Source organism: Orcinus orca, chromosome 14 (genome assembly GCF_937001465.1).
Source record: "Orcinus orca chromosome 14, mOrcOrc1.1, whole genome shotgun sequence".
NCBI lineage: Eukaryota > Metazoa > Chordata > Mammalia > Artiodactyla > Delphinidae > Orcinus > Orcinus orca.
This window is the reverse complement of record NC_064572.1, coordinates 6,263,804-6,290,280: the sequence shown is the minus strand read 5'-3', so window position 1 is coordinate 6,290,280 and position 26,477 is coordinate 6,263,804. Positions and strand designations below refer to the sequence as shown.

The window sequence follows — 26,477 nt, the reverse complement described above, 5'->3', positions numbered from 1 at the left end:
AGCGTTTCTATCTTGTTCTCTCTGTTGCCCTCTCACATACATACTTTTTATGATCAATTAGTTATGAGGATAGCTGATAAAATGAAATAGGTTTTTCAACAACATAACTTCTGAGAGTATTTATTTAGCGTGTACCATACAGCATTTTTTTTTTTTTTGGCTGCACCGCGCAGCATGTGGGATCCCAGTTCTCCGACCGGGGGTTGAACCCCACCCACGCCCCCTGCAGTGGAAGCACGGAGTCCTAACCACTGGACCTCCGGAGGAAGTCCTCACACAGCAATGCTTAATGAATCTCAGGACCCAAGTCAGTGTTCCCTGGAACCCCGCTTGAGAAACACTGGCTGAATGCCAGCAATAGACTCGGCATCAGGAAAGCACGTTACCCCTCTCAACAGCTTCCTCTCCCCCTGCACCCCCTGCTCCCCAGCCCCATCCTCTCTGGGAGCTACGGTTTTCCTCAGGAGTTGGAAGAGCAGCCTTCAGTTGCAGGGCATGTGGGTTTAGGGCCGCGGAGGTCAAAATACCTGGTGAAATCCGGGGCTGGCAGCCAGGAATCCAGGTCGGTTCTGGCCAGCGGTTGAGTGAGGATTGTGTCTGGGTGTTGGGTGCCATGAATCTTTGGTAACTGGTGAAAGCCTCCAAATTAGCAGCAATAGATCTATTTCATTTTTAGGCAAACAGGAACTCTTGAGAAAAGGAAATTCTGGTACAAACCTGCAGGTAATCGGGGTGGGAGTGGGAAGGGGGAGTGTGCAGTAAGTAAAGGAAGGTAGTAACCAAAAGACAGCCCCTGTGCTGGAGACTGAAATGATCTGGGCTTGTGAGACTGGGAGAGGGAAGCCTTGCTACCTGAATGTTTGGAACTTGGAAATTCCTTTATGTTGTTCATTGGTATGTGAGTGTGTAGTTACTTTGCCCGTGTGTCTTTGGCCATAAGGAAAAATGAACCTATTTCGATAGATAACTCTCATCACCACTGGTATGGTAGAGTGGTCACTAGCATCCCCTTCTTATAAAGGGTTATGTATAGTTTTAAAAAGCAGTGGCGGGGGGGGGCTTCCCTGGTGGTGCAGTGGTTGAGAGTCCGCCTGCCGATGCAGGGGACGCGGGTTCGTGCCCCGGTCCCGGAGGATCCCACATGCCACGGAGCGGCTGGGCCTGTGAGCCATGGCCGCTGGGCCTGCACGTCCGGAGCCTGTGCTCCGCAACGGGAGAGGCCACGACAGTGAGACGCCTGCGTACTGCCAAAAAAAAAAAAAAAAAAAAAAAACCAACAAAAAAGCAGTGGAAGATTGCTGTAGCAGGGTTGAGCAAATAAGAGTGGTGTTATGAGCAACATGATGTGTCGTGTGGTGGGATTTTCCTTGAATCTGAAGCCCAGCGTATATATTTTTATCTCCAGTGTCTGGTGTAGTGCCTGGTAAACAGTCCGTCTTTGATTGAATCGGTGGATGAATAAATCCCTAAAATTCATCCTTTTTAAAGCCCGACCCTGATGATTACTTCAAACTGGTGGACCAGAGAAGAACCCTTGAGACTAACTTCATTTTGGGGGTCAAACAAAGCCAGAATTATCGAGGTGACCTCTGAGTTCTGGTACAGATTTGTAGTCAGTAGTTTACATAGTTGATGGTTGCTGATAAGAGTAAGAATTTGGGGCCTTAACAGGTAGAAAATAACTGACTTTTGCTGGATCCCACATGTTGTGCAAGGAGAAAGCCAATGGGCAAGAAGAAGCAGTTGGTCTTGGTGTACTGATGAATAGCAGAATTTGTAGATTTGATAAATATTGCTTAAAAACCTACGATGTTTTAGTCCTACTTCTTGTACCTTTACACACATAAGTATTCCTGTGTAAGAGATGAATGATGGATACCCAAAAGAGTTGTGTGGAATGGACGTACAGGTGAGTGAAGTCATATGTACTTTTGCTGGGCATAGCTTTCTTATTTCTTTATCTACCTATTTGTGTCCTAGCATTTGAAGTGACTCATTCTGTCTCATGCAGGCATAGGTATCTATTTTGGATTCAAATTACCTCATAAGGATTCTCATTGTACTCTCAGGATGATGCTGAGCAGTTGGCATTGTATCATCATGTCCTCACTAGTTCTTATTTCAAGTGTCCTGTCATTAGATTTCGTCCTTTTACCTCCCTCTTTTCCCCAGAACTGGAGGCCTTCTATTTTCATATTCAATTACTGATTTAATTTTTCAATGTTTTAAAAAAATTACTGACTGCTAACTGCACAGTCACCCCTCGGTATCTGCGGGGGCTTGGTACCAAAATCCGCAGACGTTCAAGTCCCTTAAATGAAGTTGTGCAGTACTTGCATATAACCCCACACACCCTCCCGTATGCTTTAAATCACTCGATTACTTATGATGCCGTGTAAGTGCTGTGTAAAACGTTGATGCAGCACGGTGAATCCAAGTTTGCTGTTTGGAACTTTATGGAATTTTCCCCACATGTTTTGGATCTGCATTTGGTTGAATCCACAAATGCGGAACCCACGATACTGAGGGCTGACCATACCGTAGTGAACCATACCAGTCACTAGGACCATAGCAAGACATGGCCTTCCTCCTCCAGAAGCTTGTAGGCATGCGTGTGCATCACCAGTGAGACACTGTGGTACGTGTAGCACAACACAGAGTGAACACAAGGTTCCGTGCTGTTCTAGAGAGAGACTGGTTATAATGGGGTCGAGGTGGGCAAGGCAGGCTTTGTGGTGGACGTCATACCTTTACTTCTCAGTATCCTTTTTGTCATATTACATTCCGGAAGCAAAACTGATCAAACCCTCAGAAGATCTACCGATCAGTCATCAAGTCTTTCCATGCTAAAAGAAGCTTCCTTGGAGAAACTAGTCTTTTCTAGTTAATCCCATCTATAGAAAAACCTGCATTTCAGAACAATCAGTGAATTCAAAACAGAACATTCTTTGTTTAGAGGAAATCTGTAGTCTCTAGAAATTGATCAGGTTCTGTCATCTACAGCAGTTATGGCTGAGCTGATTTTCTGTGTAAACAACAAATAATGGTTGAAGGGATTTTAATATCGGAGGACTAGACTCAAATCCAAGATACGGTGGTCTACTCAAACTTGTTAATGCACTTAGACAATATAGTATTTTGGCTGTTTTGAAACATCTTTGTGAATTACAGAGACAAGACTGAAAATAAAATCATCCAAATTCTCCACAAAGAGTAAGTTTGTGTCTCTTGAAGCCTATAAAATCTTCTACCTTATGTTAAAATGCACAGGATCCCCTCCTATAAAGAAATAAACTTAGAACAAAAAATTTTTAGCTTGAGATTTTAAAAGGTGAAAGAAGACACCTAGAAAGAAAAGCCTAGAGCCATTTTTGTATCAAAAAGAAAATTCAGAAGAATCAAAATCTTTTATTTTTGTTCCATGACTTAATAATTCAATTGTACTGTTCTTTCCCCAAAACAGATATAAACAATGATTGCAGTAGTTAAATAGGTACTTTTCCCTTTAAAAATCTTTAACAGCTTTAGGATCAAATTACTTCCAAATTTAACTTGATTAATTTCTGAATAAGAAATGACACTTTAAAATTAATTTCTTGCATTCTGGAGGGTATTATAAACCGCTAAAAAGAGAGGGAAGCTGTGTTGTTTTAAAACATGCTGGAATAAATATTTTGCATGTCACTAACAGACAATAACATTTGGAAGATTTGGAGATGATCTTTACTTCAAACATGCTAAGAAATATGAAAATATATAGAGTTTTGCTGTATTTGAGATAATCATTATCAAAAAACCACTTGGCTTTTGTTGTTCCAGAGAGCACAGTCAGATGAACTGGAAAAAATTGAAAAACACGGCCGGTCCTCCAAAGACAAGGAAAACGCCAAGTCTCTGGACAAACCTGAGCAGTAAGCAGGGCTTCGGCCCCGCGGGCGGCGTCCAGGCCACGGGGGGCTCTTTCCATTCAGAAAATGAAGTACCTTCTGTGCATCAGTATCATGAATGATGTGAGGATGAACGTGTTTATGTGCATCATTTTTTCCTCTTAACTTGGCTTTATTTCCTTAGGTTCCTTTACGAACTGTCACTAATCCCCAACTTTTCAGAGCGAGTCTTTTGCATCCTGTTTCAGTCCACATTTTCAGAAAGCATTTGCTCAATTCGGCGCAAACTGGAGCTGCTACAGAAGTTGTGTGAGGTGGGTGCTGGTCCATCGGGGGCTGTCACTTGGGTTCTGATCTTTAATTGTGTTCAGTCATGTTCGTATTTCAAACGAGTTTTCTTTTATTTACCATAAGTACTCATAAAATTTGAAGGATAGGGGTCCCACCAGAGAGAATGTATGATGACTGAGCATCAAGGTCAAAGCAAATGTGCAGGAGGGCGAGTGGACCCGGGACAGCGCTGCTGGGGCACAGTCACTGGGCGTCCACCCACGCAGGCTTCTGTCCCCCTGCTTTTGCCAAAGCACAATATTCCCTTGTCATGGGCCTCTCCTCCATCAGACTGCCAGCCAAAAGCCACGTGAAGACATTTTCTTTATTTTCCTCCATTTTGTGGAGGGCCCCTCAACAAATTGTTAGTGATTCAAACCAAATGCTTCAGGAGCAGCTGTATGGCTCGACAGAAGATAAATATTCTTCTGAAAACAAAGAACAAATGCTTGGCAGAAATTACCAATATTAACATTTAAAACGAATTGTCAAAATAGCACCATTCTTTCTGGCTATGGTAAATCATTTTGAAAAGTAGTAAGATGTCATGAAAGACACATTTTCAGAGGAAGTGATGTACAAATTCAACTTAAACTGTGTGTTTTGGAAGAAGTGAGTATGAACCTTTCAGGGATAAATCTAAATTTGGAAATTAAACTTTATAACTACGTTTTGGTAGTTAAACCTTATGCCAAAAATTTGCGTTGCGCAGAGGCAGGTACAGTTAGGCCGATGGCAATGATATTATTTTGTGGTGGTTCTCATATCACAGCCATATTTGTTTTCCATGCAGTTACATCACAGAAATGACCTAGGCTGGTACGTCTCAGCTACAGAAGCACAACCTGCATGCTTGTGGGTGGTGCAACTTTTTCTAAGTTATCTTTGGAGACACTACTCTTAAATATACTAAAATGAGCACTGATGAAGTTTGGATGTGACCCCAAATTATTAGTATAATATGAATATCTGCCACTGACTTAAGGTAATTCAGACAAGACTGTGAGTGAGAGATTCTTCTTTATCCTGTTTTACAGACATTAAAAAATGGCTCAGGGGTCATGCAAGTTTTGGGTTTGGTCCTTGCCTTTGGCAACTACATGAATGGTGGAAATAAGACTCGGGGACAGGCAGATGGTTTCGGGTTAGACATCCTCCCAAAGCTGAAAGACGTCAAAAGCAGTGTAAGTATTTCGGGTGAGTGAATGTAGCACACTGAGGACTGGGCATCTTGTTGAGTAATAAGTTTGACTGTAAACCAGTGTGATAAATATTTATGTCCCAAGGTAAAGATTTCCTTTGTGTTCTAAGCTAGACAAAAGTAGTGGCCACCATATATTTGTGATCTAGAGAAGAATAGTGTTTCCTAAAGTGAGTAATTTTGAATCCTGTGTCTAATGAATAATTGAGAAGACAATATTTTAAAATAAAAATAATTACTTTTTAATATCTTCCCCATGTTTGCTAATATTTATCCTTTTGGATCTGAGGACTAGTTGATTTCTATAAATTAGACAGTGTATCCATCCCTTTCTTCTCTCCATGTTAAGCAATGGAGGCCAACAGGCCCATGTTTTAAAAACAAAACAAAGACGAGTGAAAGTAGTTAATAAATAAAATTTAAAATATGATCCTGTTTTTCTCTATATCATCCTCTCCTTGATACTGGTATATATGAGAACATCTAAGCCCTTTTGCAAACCTAATTATTATTTTTTATTCTACTTCTGTAGTTGTGTTTGTTTAAAATTAACATCTAAGAGATTATGAGAGTGTCAGTAGAAATATAACATCAGGGAAACCACCACAGTGGTCAGAGTTAAAGCCTGACATTGTAAACTTAGAAAATAATAGAATTCTGTTTCTCTGATAAAAGAGTCTTCACAAAGAACTATATGATGAAGGAAATTATGAAGGAAATGGTTTTAAAATATTGAGTTTAAGTGAACAATTGGCCTATAAAAGTGAAATTACAGAGAATTGGCCCTCCTAGATAAGGCAATAATCTCCCTGATAGAAGGGAGATACTTTTTTTGCTTTTTTTTTGCCAGTCAACAACTCACTGGTTTATTCATTCATATCCACTCATATGTTCATTTAACATTCCTTCATCGGACTTCTATGAAATGCCAGACAGTGTGCTTTTCCGTAATTGGGAAAAACATAGTCCTTGCTTGGAACACCGACAGCATATATTTTTTGTGATTTTTATGGTTATATTTCTTCAAATGATGTTTTATTTGTATGATATACATTTTCATATGAACCTCCAATATGTCAACATGATAAATCATTTATTCAAAAACAAAAGGTTTTTTTCTAAACACATGGTAGTTTTTGAATAGTTCTTACAGCTGATTGTTGGACTGAAACAAGTAGTTTTTGTAAATAACATTGGAATACAAATAGCATCAATATAATGTTACTTATCAAAATGAATCTGAAATAGATTCTATGATCATAATTATATATGAATAAAGGGTTTTTTTCGTTTTTTTTTTTTTGTTATTTTTTTTTTGCGGTACGCGGGCCTCTCACCGCCGCGGCCCAGCCGCGGAGCGCAGGCCCAGCGGCCACGGCTCACGGGCCCAGCCGCTCCGCGGCATGCGGGATCCCCCCGGACCGGGGCACGAACCCGTGTCCCCTGCACCGGCAGGCGGACCCCCAACTACTGCGCCACCAGGGAAGCCCAGGGGTTTTTTTGTATTGATTGATATATCTTATTCAATCCTCCTATAAGTTAAATTTCGTTAATTTAAATAATTAAGGAATAATCTGGAAAAAATAATCAAGAAGGAAGTTTTTAAAAAATAATTTCACTTGCATTCTCACAAGAGCTGTATGCAAAGTCTATTTGGTTCTTTCTGTATAAAATGAAGATAACTATATCTATATAGTTATATAGACCTGCATAGATGGAGCTGTTCCTTGGATCAGTCAGAATTAACTTCTGCTCAGCATGCCTGTCAGCAGGCATTTAATGTGTTTTGTTAATTGATTCAGGTATTGCTGATCATTTCACTGATTTGCAAGTTAGGAAAGACAAAGGAAGTCAGGTGCTTAAATCATTTTACAAGCACTCCTGTTTCTAATAAATGTATTACTTTTATTATTATAGCTATGTATTTCCGTGTAATATATGTATATAGAAATATATATGGGGAGTCTAATAGATATATTATCATGTCATGTCAAACTTGATTATAAAGGGATGTTGTTCTTTTATTATCAGTGGGGGAAAAATCATGGTTAGATTGAACATTCCAGAAAACAAAGTTTGTATTATAGGGTGTATTTTAAAAATATGTATTTGGTTTCACACATTCAGATTATCTAATACGAATTTTGAGCAATGAAAAAAAAATTAAAAATTAATTCCTCTAAATATGCCAGAAAGAAGGTAGAAAGCTATTCTTTGAAGATTGTTAGATATGAAACATTTTTTTCTTTAGAACTACATATATTACATTATTTATAGCTGCATGGATATTAATTCCTAAATCTCAGTTGCTGACATAATTTATAATACGCATTTGCATTTTTAAAGCTCCAGCTTACTTGAAATAATACTTAACTTAAAATTTCTTAATCTACATACTAACAAGCCTCAATCAAACTTCCTGTTGGAGTGGTCCCTGTTGGTCCAACCATGCAGAAATGCTGGTGATGTTTAGTCATTTCAGTTTAGATAGTAGTTATACCTTTCAATAATAAAACATAAAATTAATGAACTAATTGTCTGGTCGAGGAGGGTGAAAACAGAAAGGTGGATACATCTGAGACCCCACCCTGAAACAGCTGTGCTTCCACGTGGGGCTTAGGTGGGAACAGTGGGGAAAATAAGACCGTCGGGACCGGTAAAGTAAGAAGAAACAGAGAACTTCACCTTTCATCCCAAATATTCTCATCTACATGTGTGGATTTACTGGAGTGGATTTAATTTAACATTGTATATTTAATAATTTAAAAAATATATTTCTACTCACTTTGGTCTCTCTGTCTAGGACAATAGCAGAAGCCTTTTGTCATATATCGTTTCCTACTATCTTCGCAATTTTGATGAGGTGAGACAGTTTTTACATAGAGTCACATCTTGTTATTCCTCATTGTTGAGTGATTTGGCCGTGTTTGTCTTCGTTTTGTCATTGCTGCTGTTGCTCAGTCCTCATTCATTTAAACGTTCTGTGCTTCCTGCTGATCAGGATGCTGGGAAGGAACAGTGTGTGTTTCCACTGCCCGAACCCCAGGACCTCTTTCAGGCCTCGCAGATGAAGTTTGAAGACTTTCAAAAAGACCTCAGAAAACTCAAGAAAGACCTGAGAGGTAACTTACAATGTTAAAGAAACTCATGGTTGTTATTTATGCTTTTTTAATGAGGACAGATTTTTCAGTGTTTTTAAAGAAAGTAAAACCTTTTACATCCATGTAAACATTTTTGTGTGTGTGTGGCAAAAGAAAAATTTTACCAATAATCTTATTCTTTTGTTGTTTACAAAGTTATGTGTATTAGAAATTTAGTTATTGAAATAGCATCTTGGTTATTTGAATAGCAGCCTCTTTCATCAGGGGCAGATTTGACTGTCTTGCTTTCACTTTATAGCCGAGAACATTTGTACATTTATCATGTCGTTGTTAAAAGATACATATTCCCTCCTACCCACCCTTGCTATACTTGTCTGAGATTTTGTGGCGTGTAAACTTTCCTGGAAAGAAAACATCTTTTTTCACATATTTGGTCAAAAAACACGTGCATGTGTAATGCTTTTTTGTTAGTTGAAAAGCCTTATATCAAATCATTTTGAAGAGAGTTTGAAATTCTTCAAAATGGTAAATTTAAAGAAAAGCACAAAAGCAAGTAGTTTACAGTTTTTTTTTTTTTGTAGATAAAATCCCTTTCATCCCCTTCCCCTGCCTTTTTTAATGAAGTACAATTGGCTTACAATATTATATTAGTTTCAGGTGTACAACAATATATCTTCATCTGTTATGTACCAAAGTTATTACAGTATTATTGACTTTATTCCCTATGCTGTACCTTACATCCTTGTGACTTATTCATAACTGCCGGTTTGTACCCCTAATCCCCTTCACCTATTTCACTCATCCCTTTTACTTTCTTTTCATGAGGTTTCTTCTTGCTGTGAAGTTGAGAACACCTCAGCTGTCGATTTAAGCATCTTTCTAACTCTTTAAGCACAGACAGGGATGGAGTAAATTTATGTGAGATTTTCATTTCATGTTGTATCACTATATGAGAAGAGGCTTGGTTACCCCAGAAACCAAAAGATGATAAAACTTTTTTAGAGATTCTATCCCAGTGTTGAAATGCTTATCTAAAGATACTTATCTGTAATCAGATTTATGGAGTTGTTATATTCTGGTCACCGATGCGTTTATATGGATTTAAATCAACATAGTAACATTATATAATTTGCCCGTAGTTCCTAAATACTTAACATTTATTATGGGCCTGATGCATGAAAGGCCTTTGCTATGTGCTGTGGGTACCACAGATACAATCGTCACTGTCAAGGAGGGGTGAAGTCCTGCCGTTTAGATGCTCCCCTGAGAGCATCAAATATGGGTGCTCATGGATAGAGCCTAAGAATGACTGCCTGTTTTTAAATAAATAACAATTAAAACTATGTTACAATTGTGTAACGCTACATTACTATGTATCTAAGTATGATTTCTTAAAGCAATACAAAACACAAACCATTCATGTGTAGTATTTATCATACTTCAAAATTTAGCCAGGTATCTTGGTTTGCTTATGAAATTCTCCTTCTCCTTGTTCTTGTTCTTGTTCTTCTTTCTTCTCCTTCTCCTTCTTCTTCTCCTTTTCTCTCTCTCCCCGCCCCCATGTGGTGCTGGGCATTTCTGGGGTTTCTGGAAAATACTTAACACTTTCATCACTTCAGTCTTGCAAAGCAGGATTTCATAGTTTACACATGATTTTATAAACAGGTGGAATGGTGATCTCATGAACAGGGGATTTATGTTGACTTTGGTTGGTGCTTCCCTTTGGAATGTTTTCTCATTCACGTTTCGTATCTACATGCTTTCTCACTATGGTTACATGAGGTCATGAAAATGGCAGATTCTCACAAGACACAGAGCTAAAAAGAGAAATTTTTTTTGAGAGGTATTATTTTGGATATAATTACCTTAAAATAATGTTCACTTTGATAAATGTAGCCTAATAATGATTCCTTTCAAGTGATCAAATTAAGTAATTCATTTCAGAATATTCAAGTAGCCTGTCCACATTTTTTTTTCAGAAGCAAGTTTTTTTAAGAAGACTTAGAAAATGATATGATATATGTAGAGAGTTTTCACAATATTTTCCATATAATAAGTATCCAAAAATATTAGTTATTTATAATAAGGAAAAATAGAATAAAGAGTGTGACTAGTTTGATAAAGACAGATAAGTTATAACCATTTGGTCACTCATCTTCTGGCTCTGTCACTGTTTCTGCCTCTGCTTCTAGACTTAATTTTCATTTCAAAAGAAAGACCAAGAAATAATGCGTTATGGCTCAGACAACCGAACCTCATTTTAGCATTTTGTAAGAGCACCTGCTGTGTTTGGTGTCTGTACTTGTTCCTAAGATTCCTGCAGCTCCTTGGTGCTCCCCTGACTGTCCGAGCTCAGTGACAGGTAGCTTTTGTTCTCTCCTGGCCGTTAGCAGCTTCTCTTTTTTTTTTTTTTTTAATTTTAACATTTGAGACAGTTTTTTATTAAATATAAGCAAAATAAAGCAAGCAAGCTCTAAGAAGGCAGGACAACATAAGGGCATTTTCTTTGGATGGTGTACAGCACCGTTAAAGTTAACTTAGATTTTAAAAAACCATGAGCGCAGATGGCTAACTACATTTTGTTTCCCTTAGTAGTTTTAAGATCTACCTAGTCATGAATTTATTATTTAAGGAATTTTTCTTCTCCAGAATATAAGAACATGATAACCAAATAAATTTATTTAGGAAAGCACTGTACAATAAAATTTAACTTATTCATTCTTTTCCATGTCAAGATGTTCTCCACATCTTCCACATTATGCATTAATAAAACTAATGTAGGGTAAAACCTTCACTCCAATCCCACAGATCACCTTATGTGGTTAATACTATTTTCCAAAAACAAGCAGAACAAGCAGCAGAGTTGTTTACTCCTTTTAGACATTTAGCTTTAAAACCATTAATTTTAATCAAAGTAAAATTGTTCTAAGAAAGCTATTCAACATATCCAGAAATAGAACCCCATTTTCTCTCTTAGCATCACCCCAGAGTATTAGTTAAGAACCATCTGCTAAGCTATAATACTAGTGCCAGAGACTCATTAGCTACTGGTCTCACCATAGGTCAATTGCTGGTTTGAGCAAAAGAGCTTAAATTATTTGAGATTAACATTATTAGTAGCCTCCCAAAAGGATGACTACGAATACTTTCATTCACAATGCTAGACAAGGTATCAATATTTCTATCTTTCCCCTTTGAAAAGAGTATTGTTTTAAAATATTTTGGCTGTCAGAACTTGCAGCAGGTTCTCTGGATGCCAAGTGATGGCTTCTGTTCCAGTGCCTTTCTTGGGTCGAAACAGTTCCACTCGCCACATGACTCAACTCTGTGTGCACTGAGCATGGAGTAATTAAGTTCCTGGAACTGGGCAAGAATGTTCTCACGCACATTCCTCCCTGAATCCTCTACCCTCCTCCACCTTCAGTATTTGACTTGAAAGTGTTTAAAATTCATTACCTATATCTTTCACAGATGTTGAAATAATGTTTGTATCCAGACATATTTAGGAAAAATCAGTCCTTAAACTTGTTGTATTGATTTATATTTGTTTGTAACAATTGTATTTATCATTGTAAATTTCTGATTTTATTTATTTTTGTTCAAGGAAAGAAAAAATGATGTTATAAACTCAATTCAAATGCAACCAATAGCTTTTTAAAAATATTTTTATTATGATTTTAAAATGAATATCAGTTCCATCAGAACACTGAAAATGCAAACAGGAAAATACATTATTTATGTCAGTGTAAATAAGCAATAAACAATTTACAATAGGAACAGAAAACAGTTTTATTTGAGCCAAACTGAGGTCTATAGCCTGGAAGACAAAATGTCAAGAAGCACTTCAATTGTGTTTTGCTGGACTACAAAATGGGGAAGGCTTATACGGGCAAACACTGCAAAATTATGTGATTTGTTTGTTAAGAATTAGGATTGGAGGGGCAAGAAGTAAGGGTGTTTGTTAAGCAAGGACCCATGGGCTCCAAAATGGTTGCTTAGTTACAAGGGGAATCCTTGAGACCATAAGGTTGGCAGCTGCCAGCAGGTACTATTTTGAGAATGATTGCTGGTGTCCTTGAGTTTGATACAGTGCAGAAAATTCAAGTTCTTGGGATTTCCCTGGTGGCCCAGTGATTAAGAATCTGCCTGCCAATGCAGGGGACATGGGTTCGAGCCCTGGTGTGGGAAGATACCATGTGCCGCGGAGCAATTAAGCCCCATGCGCCACAACTACTGAGCCTATGCTCTAGAGCCCGTGAACCACAACTACTGTGCCCACGTCCCACAACTGCTGAAGTCCGTGTGCCTAAAGCCTGTGCTCTGCAACAAGAGAAGCCACCACAATGAGAAGCCTGTGCACTGCAGTGAAGAGTAGCCCCAGCCCACCACAACTAGAGAAAGCCCGCCCACAGCGACGAAGACCCAACACAGCCAAAAATAGATAAATAAGTTAATTAATTAATTAATTTTAAAAAAGAAAATTCAAGTTCTCAGTAATACAGGAACATGTCTGAAACCATACGTACAATGACACTAATGAAAGAAATTGAAGACAACACAAAAAGGCGGAAAGGTGTACCAGATTCTTAGATTGGAAGAATTAACATTGTTAAAGTGACCATACTATTCAAGTCAATCTACAGATTCAGTGTAATCCCTATCAAAATACCAAGGGCATTTTTCACAGAACTAGGGCAAATAATTTTAAAATTTGTATGGAAACACAAAAGACCCCAAATAGCCAAAACAATCTTGAGAAAGAAGAACAGAGCTGGAGGAATCATGCTCCCTGACTTCAGAGTATACTACAAAGCCTACAGTATTCAAATCAGAATGGTACTGGCACAAAAACAGAAATATAGATCAATGGCACAGGATAGAAAGCCCAGAAATAAACCCATGCACGTATGGTCAATTAATCTACAACAAAGGAGGAAAGAATATACAATAGAGAAAAGACAGTCTCTTCAATAACTGGTGCTGGGAAAACTAGACAGCTACATATAAAAGAATGAAATTAAGAGCATTCTCTAACACCATCTACAGAAATAAACTCAAAATCAGTTAAAGGCCTATATGTAAGAACAGAAACCGTAACACTCCTAGAGGAAAACATAGGCAGAACACTATGACATAAATTGTAGCAATATTTTTTTTGGATCTGTCTCCTAAAGCAAAGGAAATAAAAGCAAAAATAAACAAATGGGACCTAATTAAACTTAAAAGCTTTTGCACAACAAAGGAAACTATCGATAAAATGAAAAGATATCTTACAGTATGGGAGAAAACATTTGCAAATGATATGACCAGTAAGGGGTTAATATCCAAAGTATATTAACAGGGACTTCCCTGGTGGTACAGTGGTTAAGAATCCACTTGCCAATGCAGGGGACACAGGTTCGAGCCCTGGTCCGGGAAGATCCCATGTGCCACAGAGCAACTAAGCCCGTGTGCCACAACTACTGAGCCTGTGCTCTAGAGCCCAGGAGCCACAACTACTGAGCTCGCATGCCACAACTACTGAAGCCCATGTGCCTAGAGCCTGTGCTGTGCAACAAGAAAAGCCACCGCAATGAGAAGCCCACGCACCACAACAAAGAGCAGCCCCCGCTCCCTGCAACTAGAGAAAGCCCGCGTGCAGCAACAAAGATACAATGCAGCCAAAAATTAAAAAAAAAAAATCAATTAAAAAAAAATGTCATTCCCACAATCTGAAGCATTGCCTCAGTGCTTCCTGAGACTGAGGAAGTGGGAGTTCCGTGTTCTTTTTGTGTGTTAGTAGCTGCACCTCTGGTGGTGTCTGGTGGTGGTAATTGTGCAGTCACAGTAATTGTTGCAAACATGATAGTTCTCTTACTGTGTATCCAGCAGTCCTCTGTGTATTTTACCTACGTAAAATCCTTTGATCTTCACAGCGAAGTAGACACTTATTAACTCCATATTACAGAGGAAGAAACTGAGGTACAGAGGGGGGTACCTACTTCACCAAAGACACACAGCTCGTAAGTGGAAGAGACAGGATGCAAACCCAGTCTCCAAAACCCATGCTCTTAGCCCTTGGGCATCCTGCTTTTTTGTCTGCTACTGTTGCTGATAAAACTAAAGATAACAACAACAGCAATGATTGTGAAAACTTACACAGACCTTAGCATGCACCAGGCCCAGTTCTAAGTGCTCTACGAATATTAACTGACTTATTCTTTGTAACAACCCCAGGAGGCAGGTTCTGTTGCTATTTGTGTATTACAGGTAAAGAGCTGAGGCACAGAAAGGCTGACTGAGATTTTGAAAGTCACAGGTGTTGTGTTTTATGTTTTTGTAGCCTGTACATTTTATCCTTTTGTACCCTGTACACTGGATTTGTCCATGGAAGTGCATCACATGTGTATGGAGAGTGAAAAAAAAAATTGAGAGTTCCTCTCATTGGAATGATTATTTAAGGAGCAAAACCATTCATTTCAGTTTAAAAGTGTTCACTTTCAAAATTCTTGTTGAAGAGTACACATGTGAAACACCTGTTTGTTTTGGCATGTAAAGTGGTGAGCTCAGTGAATGTAACTTATTCCACTGGTTGTAATGCTAAGTCTGCCACACCCAAACTAAGTTATCGTGGGGTTTGTGTTTGTGGTATCTCTGCCACTTTCATTACTTTTAGGTGATAAGGAACTAATTTTGGCATTAATCTATGGACATTTAATTGTTAGCGATCAGATTTTTCTGAAATCCATCTTTAGGATAGAATGATGCATGTGAATTATACACCTCTCTTTAACATGCAGCTGGATTTGCTTGCCCACTGTTGGCAAGACTAGAATATTTGGAGCATTTCCCAGAAGCTGTAAAGGGTTTGTGTTCATTTGCCCCTCATTCTTCCCATAGCCCACACCTCGCCTTTGCTGGACACTTGTTCTCGAACACGTGTGCTCACTGACCAAGATGGTAACAGATTCCTGGTCCACTTCCGTGGTCTCTGACTTCCCATTCCGTCCTCACACTGTTACAGCTTTGTCCCTGGCACTGCTGAAACTGTTGCCACAATTTGCCAAATTGAGAGGGCATTTTACTTCCACCTTTGTCTTGTTTGCTGTCTCTGTTCCCTTCGACTCACTAACCCCACTCACTTCTGATTCTCCTTATAATATCTGACATTTCCTTCTTAGTCTTTTTTCTTCATGGCCTTCTCTTCCTCTGCTTCTTTATTAAAGTTGGCATTACTCAGGCGTTCAACCTTGGCCCCCTCTTTTTCTCACTGGATATGCTGTTCTCAGGTGGTCTTACTCAGAGTTTTCCTGTATCACTCTGATCTGCAAACTCATAAATCCAACTGCTTGCTGAAACTACACTTGGATATTCCATTGTCATCTTAAAACACAGTAAGTTCAAAAGCAAATTAATTTTCTTTCCTTTGTAGGAGTTGTTCCACGTATAGATGTATTTCTGGTGCATCTGTGGGGAGCAAGGTGATCTCCGCGTCTTACTCTTCCGCCATCTTCCAATCCCCCCCTCAATTTTCTTTCCTTTGAAAAATGCTCTTCCTCCTGTGTTCTTCATCCCCAAGCCACTCAAGCTATGAACCCAGTCAGCCTCCTTCCTACCCCTTCCTCCTTCACACAGTAATGCACTTTAGAATCACCATTTTAATCTTTTTTGAGTCTTATCCTTGGAGATTACTTTTCAAAATTGCTTGGATGTGAGCCTTGGCAGGTAGACTCTGAAAATGCTCTCCAGTTAACAAATTGAAGAATAAAAATCATATGATCCTCTCAATAGATGTAGAAAAAGCTTTTGACAGAATTCAACATCTATTTATAAGAACTCTCCACAAAGTGGGTATGAGGGAATATACATCAACATAACAAAGTCCATGTAGGATAAGCCCACAGCAAACATCATCCTCAATGGTGAAAAGCTGAAAACATTTCCTCTAAGGTCAGGAACAAGACAAGGATGCCTGCTCTCACCACTTTTATTCATCATAGTATTGGAAGTCCTAGCCATAGCAATCAGACAATAAGAAGAAATAAAAGGAATCCAAATTGGAAAGGAAGAAGTAAAACTGTCACTGTTTGCAGATGACATGACACTATATATAAAAAATCCTAAAGACACAACCAGAAATCTATTAGAACTAATAAATGAATTAGTAAAGTTAAAAGGTACAAAATTAATACAGTAAGTCCCCTACATGTGAACCTTCAAGTTACGAACTTTCAAAGATCTGAACATGTATTCACATGTCCAATCACATCAGTTAGTTCACGTGACTGGTGTACATTGTCGCATGTGTGCATCCTCTACAAGTGGTTATACTTTTGTGTACTTTACAGTGCTGTATAGAGTACAGTAGTATAGTATCTTTATTTAAAGCCCAGTATGTCCAGAGCAAGTGTAAAAGCAGTGGTATATATCTGATTGTGTTAGTTGGGTACCTGGGCTAACTTCGTTGGACTTAAGAACAAATTGGACTTAATGAACGTGCTCTCAGAACAGAAGTGTTGCAATCCCAATTGCATCAAGAAAATAATACCCAGGACTAAATTTAACCAAGGAGGTGGAAGACCTGAGCTCTGAAAACTCTAAGATGTTGATGAAAGAAATTGAAGCCATGACAAATAAATGGAAAGATATACCATGCTTATGGATTGGAAGAATCAATATTGTTAAAATGTCCATTTTTCCCAAAGTAATCTACAGATTCAGTGTAGTCCCTATCAAAATACCAGTGGCATTTTTCATAGAACTAGAATAATCCTAAAATTTGTATGGAACCACAAAAGACTCCAAAACCAAAGCAATCTTGAGAAAGAATAAAGCTGAAGATATCACACTCCCTGACTTCAGACTATAATACAAAGCTATAGTAATCAAAACAGTAGGGGGGACTTCACTAGTGGTGTGGTAGTTAAGACTCTGCCTGCCAATGCAGGGGACACAGGTTTGAGCCCTGGTCCAGGAAGATCCCACATCCTGTGGAGCAACTAAACCCATGCACCACAACTCCTGAAGCCTGTGCACCTAGAGCCTGTGCTCCACAACAAGAGAAGCCACCGTAATGAGAAGCCTGCACACCACAACAAAGAGTAACCCCCACTCGCCACAACTAGAGAAAGCCCATGTGCAGCAACAAAGACCCAATGCAGCCAAAAATAAATAAATTTATTATTAAAAAAAAAAAAAGTATTAACTTTACGAAACTTTAAAAAAAAAAACAGTATGGTACTGGCAGGAAAACAGACTCATATATCACTGGAACAGCTTAGAAAGCCCAGAAATACATCCATACTTGCATGGTCATTAATCTTCATCAAAGGAGTCAGTAATATACAATGGGGAAAAGACAGTCCCTTCAATAAATGCTTTTGGGAAAACTGGACTATTTTCCTACACTATGTATACGAATAAACTCAAAATGGTTAAAAACTCAAATATAAGACCTGAAAGCGCAAAACACCTACAAGAAAACATAGCAGTATGTTCTTTGACATCAGTCCTACGGATGATTTTTTAGATATGTCTCCTCAGGCAGGGGTAAGAAAAACAAAAATAAACAAATGGGACTACATCAAACAAAAAAGCTTTTGCACAGCAAAGGAAACCATCAACGAAAAGGCAGCCTACTGTATGGGAGAAGATTTTTGCAAATAATATATTTTATAAAAGGCTTATATTGCAATTATATAAAGAAATCAGAAAACAATATAAAAAAGAACAAACAATCCAATTAAAGATTGTGCAGAGGACCTGAATAAACATTTCTCCAAAAGACGAAAAGATAGCCAACAAACCCATGAAAAGATGCTCAGCACCACTAATCATCAGGAAAATGCAAATCAAAACCACAGTGAGATACCACCTCACACCTGTTAGAATAGCTATTATCAAAAAGACAAGAAATAACAAGTATTGGCAAGGAGGATGTGGAGTAAAGGGAACCCTCGTGCACTGCTGCTGGGAGTGAAAATTCATGCTGCTACTGTGGGAAACAGTATGGAGATTCCTCAGAAAAATTGAAAATAGAACTACCATATGTTCCAGCAATTCCACTTCTGGGTGTTTATACCAATAAAACAAAAATACAGATTGAAAATGATATATATACCCTTATGTTCATTGAAGCATTGTTTGTAATAACCAAGATTTGGAAGCAACCTAAGTAGTATCTACCAATAGATGGATGGATAAAGAAGACATGTTTCACATACTCATTATATATATGTGTGTGTGTATACATGTTTCATATATATGCATATATATACATATGTGTGTGTGTATATATATGCCCACATATTTCACCTACCCACACAGTGGAATGCTACTCAACCATGAAAAATAAAGCTTTCCATTTGCACAAAGGCAGCATGAATGGGCGTGGAGGGTTTGCCAAGTGGAATATGTCAGACAGAGAAAGACCAATGTTGTATGACTTCACTTACATGTGGAATCTAAAAAGCAAAACAGATGACCAAACCGAACAGAAAGATTCTTATAGATACAGACAATAAACCCACAGTTGCTGGGGTGGGGATGAGGGCATGGTTGAAAAAGGTGAAGTGGATAAGAGGTATAATCTTACATTTAATATAAAGTATTAAATGAGTCATGGGGTTTAATATACAGCATAAGGAATATAGTCAATAATATTGTAATAACTGTATAGTCACAGATGGTTAGTAGATTTATCATGGTGATTAATTTCATAATGTATTTAAATATCGAATCACTATGTTGTACACCTGAAGCATAATATTGTATATCAATTATACTTTAATTTTTTTAAGTTTATTTTTACAATCCCCTAAAGTGAAACCTTCTGTCAGCATTGGATATTTCTAAATATGTGTAGACACATATGTCAGTTATCGTGGTTAGCAGGATTTTCTAACACTAGTTAATATATATTTTTAATTGTTTTAATGCACTGTTAGCAGTGTGACATTCTGAACAATGTCTCTTTCTAATTTCAGCCTGTGAGGTTGAAGCAGGGAAAGTGTACCAGGTGTCCTCAAAAGAGCACATCCAGCCATTCAAAGAAAACATGGAACAATTTATTTTTCAAGGTAAATTCGGAAGAGATATGTTGCATTTCCCTCCCTGTTCAGCAGAAAGGTAGAAGGCATTTTGAAAAATATGCATTGGTTTAAAAGGGATTATTTTGACATCACAGAAAAATAAATGATGTTTAATCACGAATCACACAGTTGTGACAGACAAGCAATTGGCTAAACATGCTGTTTTGTGAATAATACTCATTATTCCTGTATTTTTAATGACAGTAAATACAATAGTTATTAGTTAAAATAGCATATATATATATTTATAAAATAGCATATATTTTTAAAGGCATTAAAATATTTATCTTTTTGTGATAGAAAATTAGATATTCTTTTAAGTTTTATCTACACTTATCACTTCAGTTCAACCTGGTGTTTATTTGCTTTGTCAAAACATTGTGCTCAGAAACAAGGTATATTGATGATTTTCTGATCTTCAAAACATTGTATTCTATATTTTATAGGATGTATACATAACCCAGGATATTTAACACAGTTTTTCCAGGGACCTTAAAAACTTTATAAATGTTTTCTTATTGATTCTTCCTATATTCCTATGAAATAAGCAGGGATGGAAAATTTTAGACAATATTAAAGAAACTAAAAATTCTATTAATCTATTGCTGATTGAAATCCTTGAAACTTATATCAAAACATTCACTACTCCAAATATTTCTTCTTTGGAAAGTTATATACATATCTTCTGAAGATCAGATTTATATCAAGCCATGCTTTGGGAAGGTTCTTGCTCTTTCAGGAATTCTCCAGAGACTGACATGACCTGAGACTGAGGCCGAGTAGTGCTCTGAAGACTGGCTCCATCCTCTGTGGTTTTTATACGTTGTTCAAGTGTCTTTAATGATGATACACAGTGAATGAGTTAATGCTGGAATTTGATACGGCATTAAGCACAGCTCTTCTTTAGATGGGAAAATGCCATTTAATCATTTAAGATAATCATGACAATAGAAACAGAAATTTGGTTCCGTCACGTATCAGAGTGATTGTCATTTCCATTTCCTCAGGTCCTCATGACTTAGAGTGGAAAATCTACCCGTTGATTCTTAAATAGTCCTTGACTGAAATCAGTGTCCTGTAGTTACAAATTAGATGGGCCTGACAGCTCACTCAGCTCTTGATGAATGAAATGAATCTTCATTTTTCCATCCAGTAGACTTTTAGGATCAAGAAACTGTAATTTTATGGAATATTCTGTTTTGCTTATGGGTAGAAAGGAGTCCTTAATTCTATAACTCATTAAAAGAGAAATCAAACAATTTGCTAGATTTCACATCCTAAAACGTTAATGAGTATGTCACTCATATACTTGTTCACATAATATGTGATTATATTATATAATATTTTTAAATTTTTTCACATCTTTATTGGAGTATAATTGCTTTACAATGGTGTGTCAGTTTCTGTTGTATAATAAACTGAACCAGCTATATGTATACATATATCCCCATATCTCCTCCCACTTGCATCTCCCTCCCACCCTCCCTATCCCACCCCTCTAGGTGGAAACAAAGCACTGAGCTGATCTCCCTGTGCGATGCGCCTGCTTCCCACTAGTTACTTATTTTACATTTGGTGATATATATATCCCCATGCCACGTTCTCACTTCGTCCCAACTTCCCCTTCCCCTTACCGGTGTCCTCAAGTGCATTCCCTATGTCTACATCTTAATTCCTGTCCTGCCCCTTCAGAACCATTTTTTATTTTTTGTAGATTCCACATATATGTGTTAGCATATGGTATTGTTTTTCTCTTTCTGACTTACTTCACTCTTCATGACAGTCTCTAGGTCCATCCAACTCACTACAAATAACTCAATTTTGTTTCTTTTTATGGCTGAGTAATATTTCACTGTATATGTGTGCCACATCTTTATCCATTCATCTGTCGATGGACACTTAGGTTGCTTCCATGTCCTGGCTATTGTAAATAGATCTGCAGTGAACATTGTGGTACATGACTGTTTTTGAATTATGGTTTTCTCAAGGTATATACCCAGTAGTGGTATTGCTGTGTTATATGGTAGTTCTATTTTTAGTTCTTTGAGGAACCTCCATAATGTTCTCCATAGCGGCTGCATCAATTTACATTCCCACCAACAGTGCAAGAGGGTTCCCTTTTCTCCGTATCCTCTGCAGCATTTATTCTTTATAGAGTTTCTGATGATGGCCATTCCAAGTGGTGTGAGATGATATATCATTGTAGTTTTGATTTGCATTTCTCTAATGATTAATGATGATGAGCAGTCTTTCATGTGTTTGTTGGCAATCTGTATATCTTCTTTGGAGAAATGTTTATTTAGGTAGTATGCCCATTTTTGGATTGGGTTGTTTGTTTTTTTGATATGCAGCTGCATGAGCTGTTTGTAAATTTTGGAGATTAATCCTTTGTCAGTTGCTTTATTTGCAAATACGTTCTCCCATTCTGAGGGTTGTCCTTTCATCTTGTTTTTGGTTTCCTTTGCTGTGCAAAACCTTTGAAGTTTCATTAGGTCCCATTTCTTTATATTTGTTTTTATTTCCATTTCTCTAGGAGGTGGGTCAAAAAGGATCTTGCTGTGATTTATGTCATAGAGTGTTCTGCCTATGTTTTCCTCTAAGAGTTTAATAGTGTCTGGCTTTACATTTAGGTCTTTAATCCATTTTGAGTTTATTTTTGTGTATGGTGTTAGGGAGTGTTCTAATTTCATTCTTTTACATGTAGCAGTCCAGTATTCCCAGCACCACTTATTGAAGAGGCTGTCTTTTCTCCATTGCATATTCTTGCCTCCTTTATCAAAGATAAGGTGACCATATCTGTTTGGGGTTATCTCTGGGTTTTCTATCCTGCTCCATTGATCTATGTTTCTGTTTTTGTGCCAGTACCATACTGTCTTGATTACTGTATCTTTGTAGTATAGTCTGAAGTCCGGGAGCCTGATTCCTCCAGCTCCGTCTTTCTTTCTCAAGATTGCTTTGGCTATTCTGTAGTGGAATAACTGAGGACATGGAAAGGAGACGTGACCCATGAGCCCCCCACCCCGAACAAACTGGGGGCTGGTGAATAAGCCAGAACTGCAAACAGTCCTGATTGCTTTGAGCCCCCCCGGCAAACAGGGGGCATGTGAATAAGCCAGAACTGTGAACAGTCCCGAATGCTTTGAGCGCCCCCCCACCACCCCGGCAAACCGGGGGCCTGCAAATAAGCATTGAGTGCTTTGGGCACTGACCCATGAGGTGTCCTCAGTATAATCAAAATGGTGGGAACGCAAGGAAATGTCCTTGTGCTACTTCAGTATAATCAAAATAATGGTGGGAACTTTATGTTGCTTTTGTGCTCAAGGACGAAGCACGGCATGTTTTTAAGAAAGCCCATTATTGCCTGTATAACCAATAGAAGCATATATTGCTGCTTTGGCATTTCTGGAATGTTAAAAAAATAAGTCTTAAAATGTAAACATAGATAATGCTTTAATAAAAGCTACCACAGCAGGACAGACGGCACTGTTTTGCCTGAGCGAGCGGCAGCCCTCTACTGCTGTGCTTCGGCACAATTCATCTTGTGTGATGAGCTTACTTTCGGCCCTGTCATAAGATAAACTACAACATTTGGCGCCCGAACAGGGACCTGAAGGTAAGTAATCGCGTGATCGCGGGACCGAAGGGGAAATTGGTCTGCTCAAGGGTAAGCGAAACCTTCGGGAGCAATAGAGTAACTGTAATGGGGAATTCCCATTCAGTAGAATTTCAATACATTAGACTCCTGAAACAGTTATTACGGAGTTCAGGAATGAAAGTGAAACCAGAATCTTTTGATGAATTGTTTGCACTGGTACGTAAACATTGTTACTGGTTTCAATCTACTGGTCATAACCAGTTGAATTTAAAAGTTTGGAAACAGGTTATGCGAGCCTTAAGAAGAGCTCATCAGCCTGGAGACCCTGTATCTGTCCGTGTTTGGTCTCTTTGTAAATTAATTTCCCTTGCCCTGGAACCATTACAATCTGAAACAAAAAGTGAAAATGGGGCACGCCCTCAGCGTCCGAATTCTGCTCCCCATCATTCTACTGCTTTTCGTACTCTGTTTCGTGAGCCTCCTATAGAGGACCTTCCTCCGCCTCCTCCTCCCCTTGTGTCTGAGACAGGAGAGGATTTTTCAGGTTCCAGTGATGAAGGGGCTTTTTCTGATGATGATAAAGATCGGGAGCAGACTAGCAAACAAAATGGGATGCCACTTTCTCAACAGAATGAGAGAGATTTCTGATACACTTCCAAAGTTAAAAAATTTGATGGTTAAATTGGAAGAAAATAAAAACAATGCTACCACCCCCTCATATCAGGAGCCGTGTCCTACTATTCCTTTGGCTCCTCCTTTAGAATTAGCAGCTTATCCTGTTGGAGCCTCTCATCAGTTTCGCTTTCCTCTGAAACCTAAATCTAATAGACTATTGTTGGAAGAAGAGATAAATAAGGAAGAAAAGCAATATTCTGAACCATTTTTTGCTTTCCCTATAGTTAGACAAGCTATGCCTGCTAATAATCAATTTCCAAATGGATATATGGATATATGAACGTTGAGTATAACCATCATGATATAAAAATTTTTTAAATGCTAAAAGAAACCATTAATGCATATGGGATGCATTCTAATTATGTTCAAGGTCTTTAGTCTAGATATGCTTCCGAAAACATATTAATTCCTCAGGATTGGGAGGCACTTGCCAAGACTGTTCTTGAACCTGGACAATATATGCAGTTTAAGACTTGGTAAAAAAAAAAAAGAAGACGTCTTCATTGACCTGGGGGCAAATGAAAAAATTTGCAGGCACTGCTAAAAATCTTGTCATTTCGCAGGGTAAACCCCTCACTAGCACCAATCTTTTTGTGACTATGTTGGCAATGTTGTCTACACAGGTAATAAACATATCAGCCAGTGAGATAAATTGTACTAACCATACTTATTGGACTTATATTCCTAACCCTCCCCTTAATATGGGGGTTACCTGGTGGGATGCCTCAATTCTTGTATATGTAAATGAGTCTAGATGGTTGCCTGGTCCTTTTGATGATAGAGGCCCTTTGAAGCAGGAAAAAGAAGTAAAGATAATAGAAAATTACACGGTGGGTGTTAATGGACCTCCTATTTGTATGGGAAAGGGAGATCATTGCCTTAAAATAAATTATCAGGCATGGTTAAATTCTGTCAAAAATGAAAGCAGATATCACGGGTTATATCTTTTGAGTGCTTATAGTTTTAAAAGTTCTAATTCCACTCTTAATGAGAATGTTTGCACACCTTACTTGCCTCCATGCCAGGTGCCTCTTGTGGATCGATGATAGGATTGGGTCCATTAGACTCGATGGCGAGGAAAAATGGCTCGGGTTCTTGTTAATACTTCTTGGGGAAGCGTCATTGATTGGAGCCCTTTTGGCTCCACCCGAGGAAAAAGGGGTCTAAAGAATTTATACTGACGTAGGATAACACTATTTATAGCAATACTATTAATGATACCATAGTATAACATGCTGGAGGGTTTTCTCCTCCAGGTCCTCATTTAAATGGATATCCTATCCAAAAGGACTTGTGGAAGCTTATGGCAGCTTTGAAAAAGATTAATGCCTGGGTAGGACATATGGTTAACAAATCTGGAAATCATAGTTTGACTTTTTATAAAAATGTTACTCGGTATACTCGTAGTTATGTGAAATTACCTTATGTATTGTTAAAGGAACCAGCTGGAATGAGACTCAAGGTATTATAATGTGTAAAAATTGCTCTCTATATACCTGCATTAACTCTAGTATATCTTTTAACATATCTACTGAAAGTTTGTATATCTTACGAGCTCGGACAGGTCTTTGGCTTCCTGTCAATCTTGGAAGGGAATGGCAAGAATCTCTTCCTATGGCTGTTTTGCAATATTTAACTGATGCATTAAAAAGCAGTAAAAGATTTGTAGGAATGTTGATTACAGCTGTCATGGGTATTATAGCCATAACAGCTACTGCTACAGTAGCTGGAGTTGCTTTAAAACAATCTATTCAGACCATTGATTATATAACTGATTGACATAAAAATTCTGAAATGCTTTGGTCCTCTTAACGACAAATTGATTCGGAAATACATTCGGAAATGGCAGACTTACTACAAGCTGTGGTTATGTTGGGGGACCAACTTGTAAATTTACAAAGACAAATGAAGCTACGTTGTGACTGGAATCAAAGTGCCTTTTGTGTCACTTCGGTTCCATATATTCAGTCTGCATTCCCCTAGACAAAAATAAAAAAACATTTATTACATCACAAAACTTTGACCAAAAAATTGTAAATTTACAAGGGAAAAGTCAACAAACTTTTCAGAAGAGATTACAACTTAATTCACAAAAAGTATAGACTGAAATTATTCAAGGACTTAATAATCTAAATCCCATATCTAAATTACATGCTTTATTTGGTTCTACTACAGGATTGCTAATGCTCATTATAATAATAATCATATGTTTAATTGTAGTCTGACGACGAGTAAAAGTTACCCGCCATGCAACATCGCAACAAGCTGCCATGTCCTCCTTGATGCTGCACAAGCTGCAAAACAAAAAGGGGGAAATGTAGTGGAATAACTGAGGACATGGAAAGGAGACGTGACCCATGAGCCCCCCCCCCAACAAACTGGGGGCTGGCGAATAAGCCAGAACTGCAAACAGTCCTGATTGCTTTGAGCCCCCCCGACAAACAGGGGGCATGTGAATAAGCCAGAACTATGAACAGTCCCGAATGCTTTGAGCGCCCCACCACCACCCCGGCAAACCGGGGGCCTGCGAATAAGCATTGAGTGCTTTGGGCACTGATCCATGAGGTGTCCTCAGTATAATTAAAATGGTGGGAACGCAAGGAAATGTCCTTGTGCTAC

General features: G+C 38.2%; 1 protein-coding gene across 1 annotated transcript in view; it reads left to right on the top strand.

The window, feature by feature from the left end:
- FMN2 (formin 2) overlaps positions 1-26,477 on the top strand; it is a 315,362-nt gene that overhangs the window by 220,226 nt on the left and 68,659 nt on the right. The window contains exons 9-14 of the mRNA XM_049696985.1: positions 3,820-3,911; positions 4,072-4,201; positions 5,255-5,401; positions 8,222-8,281; positions 8,420-8,540; positions 19,484-19,576. Coding sequence (XP_049552942.1) covers positions 3,820-3,911; positions 4,072-4,201; positions 5,255-5,401; positions 8,222-8,281; positions 8,420-8,540; positions 19,484-19,576 — 643 coding nt within the window. The remainder of the gene's footprint in view (positions 1-3,819; positions 3,912-4,071; positions 4,202-5,254; positions 5,402-8,221; positions 8,282-8,419; positions 8,541-19,483; positions 19,577-26,477) is intronic.